Raw genomic sequence first — 5,456 nt, forward strand, 5'->3', positions numbered from 1 at the left:
TGACTTGCAAGGGGAGAGTACCCAAAAGCTTATATACACGTGGTTAAATTTACACTTAATTCATGTGAAACATTAAAATCATAACAGAAAACGAGTTGTTTTTCCCAAAAAAAAAAAAAAAAAAAAAATCCATTTTCTATTGAAACAAACGTCATTTTATCTATCCTAAGCTCAGAACCAAGGTCCAGCCTAAACTCATCTTTGATAAGAACCAAGTGAACCATGAACCATGTTTTTATTTTTCATAATTCTTTTTTTATTGAGCCATTTTTTTATCATTCTTTTTTTAGCTTTTTTTACTTACACTAAGTGGCAAAAGGGAAGATTCAAGGTCTGTTTGGATACCGCTTATTTGTTGAAAACTGAAAACTGAAAACTTATTGCTAAAAATACTGTAGCAAAATAATTTTTAAATATGAATAGTGCCATGTGGGTCCCAGCAAAATATATAATCTGCGTTTAAAGTGGAGTTGGCTAACAAGTGCACAATTGTTGTGGGACCTACCTTTTAAATGCCAAATGCAAAGTGGGAAACGCTATTTGGAAAAGATTATTTTTGCTAGCTTATTTTATTATTCAACTTATTTTTGTTACTATTCATGAATTCTCCTGCATTTTTTTGTACTATTCATAGGTCTCACTGTACTATTTTAGCTAAGTTTTCAGCTAAGTTCTACATTTATCTACAGTACTTTCAGCAAAAAGTTTTCAGTTTCAGCAATCTATAGTACTTTCAACAAAAAGTTTTCAGTTTCAACAAAATAAACGGATCCCAAACTCAAATTCTATAACAAGTAGGAAAAAATGGACAATACAACTAAGCCGTAAAGCTCGTAACTTATTGTTACTACTTGAAACGGAAGGCAGTCAATTGCATAGAACATAAATTTTGGACGTGTAATAGACTTGTTTGGGAACTGAAGGTTGTTATTTCGTTGCAAGGGCATTAATATACACGTTTGCTTCGTGATAGACTTGAGACCTTAAATAATAATCGGGGAGTTCCTCTCTGTTATTGATTGCTCGTCATCATAAATAATCTCAGTCCATTACAGAATTTACAGACACAGCTCAATGATTTCTTTTTAACTACAAATGAATGAATGCAAGACTCTCCCTATATATATGTTCTGTAATATTCTTCCTTCTCTATCTACAACCTCTCCAACCAATCTACCCACTATAATTGAATCCAAAAACCAAAAACGAACGAAAAAATTGAACATCTTTCGAATCATACGACTCATATTATGTCCAACTCTACCTCACTCCTGCTTTAAACCTCGAGGGAAACACGGGTCTTTATTGGTTTTAGCTTCAAACCCATGCTTTCTGGAGAAAGGAGTTCTGGAGAGATGCAAGATGGACTGAGAGGGCTCCTTGGGCTGTCACTGAAGTAGCTTGGCCTATACAAACCGTATCCCATCAAGAAGAATTCCATGGGTATCAACATTGCATGCGGCTGCTCTTCTGTCACCATTGACCCACAAGCCTGGACCTGCATAAACAACACATCCTTTAATATACACAGCCTTTGTAGATTCATGCGCATTTATTCAATTACTTTAGATGTAATGCTAAGCATTGGATTTGGATATTGTGAATAATGTGGAACTCTGGTATATTCTGAACCAAAAAAAAAAAAATCGTATATTAAATTCCCAGCAGTAAAAGATATCATAATTAGTTTGCAAAAGACTGATCAATCAGTAAAAAAGTCCCAGATATTGTTAATATTACATCATACTAATATTCCTAGATAATACTTCGTGCTGCATACCTCAACTAAGGCACTAAATCTCCGGTCCAGCTTTGAGGTCATGTGGAGAGCCTCAGAATGGAAAGGAGAGCTATCCCCAACAAAAATTAGTGTACGGCATTTTAGACTCTTCAGCCATTCGGTAATGTCTGGTCGCCTGCAGGTTGGCAAAACAAAATTGCAGAACATAAACATATACAGTCAATTTTATCTTAGAAGATTTTATAACATGCACGCAAAGAAGTACCAGTAGAGAAGCAGCTATGGCATAGTTTTTACCTATTGATTGCTTGAAGAAACCGAAAAACATTTATACTCTGCCTCTCATCCAGCAACTGAAGAAACAAATAAGGCATGGGAATTAAACAAGTGTCATCTTTTAAAACTCCATTGATTAAAAAAAAAAAAAAAAAGGAAATGGGATGGGAGAAATAAAGGCTATCAAATTCCAGAAAAAGAAAATGTATAGTTTTGAGTAAATGAATTTGAAAATTAGCAATAACACTGACTCTTCTGCATGCTTGAACTATATCTGATTCTGGAACTCCTGCACTACCACGAACTTCCTGTTATAATTTAGAGCAACATCAATAATTACCCAGCCCAACAAAACCACATAGTATGAGCAAATAAATTACATATGGTCACAGTTGAAGCAGTGGAATACCTTGCTGAAGTATCGCTGAAGCAAACACTCTTTCAGTAAACCACACATGCCATAGAAGTATAGCAAATTTGATATCACCTACAGATAATAAGCAACCTTATATATAACATTGAAATTTATGCATGTTTAATTGTAAGAGTAACAGTAAGGTATGAAAGAAGAACCTTATTATAAAACCATTCAGACCAAGAGGGCGCTTTGCATAAAGGGGACACAAGAATCAAACCAAGGACACGTTCCCTATATTTTAACTGTAACATGAAACTCTGATCAGTGGACCAAGTAATAGAAATGTTTGAAAACAAACTGGTCACACCATTCAGAAGGATACATACTGCAAATAAGGTTAGGATGTAGGCACCCGCCGTTACCCCCATGCACATAACTGCACCAAGCCTGAACAAGCATGTAATCATGTAATCAGAAACCAAATTACAAAGACAGGATCTTGTCTGGGAAAACAACAGTGAAGACATTCTATGCAAAAGTCCCCTTCTATACCTTGTCTTGTTAACAAGCAGCACTAACACAGGCACAATGAGAATATCATCTTGCATACTACTTAAGCCTTGAAATTAAGAGTTTTAAATATCATAAGTTAACAGCAAACCATCACAAATAATTTAGAACAATAGTTACCCAAAAAAGTTGAGAACCTCAATGATCTGATCTGCTAAATCATCAACAGAAGGCACAGGATCTTCAGGACAAATTGCAGCTGCTCCTAACTGCAAGAACTCTTGTGAAAGTTCCAGAAGAGAAACTATGTGAATTATCAGTTTTAGTGCATGCAATATATTTTCCAGATAAAAAATCAGCCAAATTATCAAAAGATGCAGTCAAGTCAACCAATTACAGACCTCATGCCCTGGGGGACTGATATGATAAATGCAGAAGTTGTGGAGTAACAAAGAAGCTGCTTCGGGGCAGAAAAATAATCCTTGGAAACAAGACACATCTGCTAAAAAATATTGCTAATTAGAACAAAAGCGTTTGAGTAGATAAGGAAACAAACTCACAAAAACTCAATTATATGTTAAGTACTAATTTCAATTAAAGGGTCAACTACAAGGCCACATCAACAGACCACAATGCACTTACGATTTAAAGCTAAATCTGGATAAGTGATTAGCGCTGGCTTGTCTTGGTCTCCATAGACTATGACAGACACAGAACCACAGCCAGTCCGTATAATATGTTCCTGCGGATGATAAATTCAATTAAATGTGTTATAAACAGAGAAGTAAGCACAGAGCTACTGCATACATGCAAATCAACAGGTAGAGGTACAATTCCAAGAAATCAACAAACAGATACACTTTAAAACTGTTTTATCACCATGATATCTTCAGACTTTGGTAGGTGTTTGTGAAGGAAAAAAAAACAAAAAGCTTTCAGTTCATTAAGAAGAATCATTTGTTTTGTATATAAACCCTACAAGTAAGAGTAAAATAGCAGCCTTATCCAGAGAATTTAATTCCCTAAAAGCGCTTCCCCATGTGCATTTAACCTTTTTCAGGCTACCCCAGAACTAACCTGCCACATCATATTGATACAAGATAGATGAAACAAATGAGTAATACCTGATATTCAATCATTGTATCTTTTTTTTTTTTTTTTAAATTAAAAAATGTGGTGACAGTTAAAAAGGGAGGCACGGAATCTCATATCTTAAAGAAGACATTGACTTGACTTTAGACTGATCAAAGTTCCAATAAAAAATAGTAAAAGGGACCGAAACATAAAGAACCAGCTAGATTTCTCCGTATAATACAAAGAAGTAAGACAAGGAAAGCTAGGCTTAGGTTTCTTCAATTAACTGTAATCACAAATTGATCCAAGGAATGCATTCTTCAAAGCATCAAATTTCTATGACCCTAACAAGCATCATACAAGAAGAAAAGAATCTCAACCCAAAAAAGAAAATTCTATCAACATCAACAGAGAAAAAGGAGAAAGATAAAAATCCCCATAACCCAATTCATTGATGCCATTAAAAAAAAATCAAAGGAAGGTTCACAAACCATTTTTCCAAAAAAATTCAATACTTCCTTTTACATAAAAAGGTACAAAATGAACATATTAAAGGATATACCATTTACCATAAATCTTTTTTTTTTTTTTTTTAAGAAAGGAAACTGCAACAACAGCTTCACCAGAAGAATGGGTTTGTGAGATTGCAAAATTGGGAGCATTTAAATCATAAAAATACAACTGGGTCCATAAATGGATAAAAGAATCAATCAATATTACCATAATGGCAGCAAAAACAAATCTAGTGAATAATGATTTCCCAGATTTTGAATGTAACATTTCCAAACCTGCAATACCCCAAAATCAAATCTTTCTATAGATAGAAATTATAAAAAATAAAAAATAAATAAATAAAAAAAAAACCCATAATTTTGCAAGGACAAAAAGCCAAAAAGAAAACAGAAGAAACATTCACAAATATCAGTTCCCATTTCATTTCCAACAAATTTCCTCTAATCACAAACTCATTCAAATGCAGCACAGCATAGCATAGCAAAACAAAGCACAAGAAACCCAGAAAAGAAAAAGAAACAAAGATTAAATTTTAGACAATGCAAAAACAAAAAGAGAGAAAAAAACGAACCTTCCCACCAAGATGGATCTTCTCCACATCAATGGAAACGAATTCGTTTGAATCAGCCATGGCTTTAGCTCTCTCTCTCTCTCTCTCTCTGTCTCAAAGCCCCTCACAGGCTTTCTCTCTCTAAAAAAACTCTCTCCCTCCCCCTCTCCCTCTCTCTCTCTCTCTCTATCTCTGTGTTTTTTGAGAGAGCATAGGCCTTTTGCTTCGCTGGCTTATATACCAAGCGATTCTCTCTCTCTCTCTGTGACTAAAAAAGAAAAAAAAAAAAAAACTATCCTACGGTTAAGCACCACCGACGCTATGTAAGACCTTCCGTACCAACTGATTTACTGTGACCTTTGGTCAATATTCTTTTTTACCGTAGATTATATATATATATATTTCCCAGTAGCCACTACGTAGCCTAGGCTGTC

At 34.7% G+C, this 5,456-nt stretch overlaps 1 protein-coding gene across 2 annotated transcripts; it reads right to left on the reverse strand.

The window, feature by feature from the left end:
- Positions 1-983: 983 nt before the first annotated feature.
- LOC115976143 (protein NDL1-like) lies at positions 984-5,206 on the reverse strand. Of its 2 annotated transcripts, none has more exons than XM_031097266.1 (11): positions 5,044-5,206; positions 3,528-3,627; positions 3,287-3,384; positions 3,066-3,154; positions 2,762-2,822; positions 2,591-2,677; positions 2,427-2,504; positions 2,269-2,325; positions 2,039-2,094; positions 1,781-1,916; positions 984-1,498 (listed from the first exon to the last, which is right to left on the reverse strand). In XM_031097266.1, the coding sequence occupies exons 1-11, from the start codon at positions 5,101-5,103 to the stop codon at positions 1,277-1,279; spliced, it is 1,044 nt and encodes a 347-aa protein (XP_030953126.1). In that variant the 5' UTR covers positions 5,104-5,206; the 3' UTR covers positions 984-1,276. The 2 variants fall into 2 exon arrangements, with proteins under 2 accessions (XP_030953126.1, XP_030953125.1); XM_031097265.1 differs by having other exon boundaries at positions 3,287-3,387.
- Positions 5,207-5,456: the final 250 nt, after the last annotated feature.

This window comes from Quercus lobata, chromosome 2 (assembly GCF_001633185.2).
Source record: "Quercus lobata isolate SW786 chromosome 2, ValleyOak3.0 Primary Assembly, whole genome shotgun sequence".
In the NCBI taxonomy this organism is placed as follows: domain Eukaryota; kingdom Viridiplantae; phylum Streptophyta; class Magnoliopsida; order Fagales; family Fagaceae; genus Quercus; species Quercus lobata.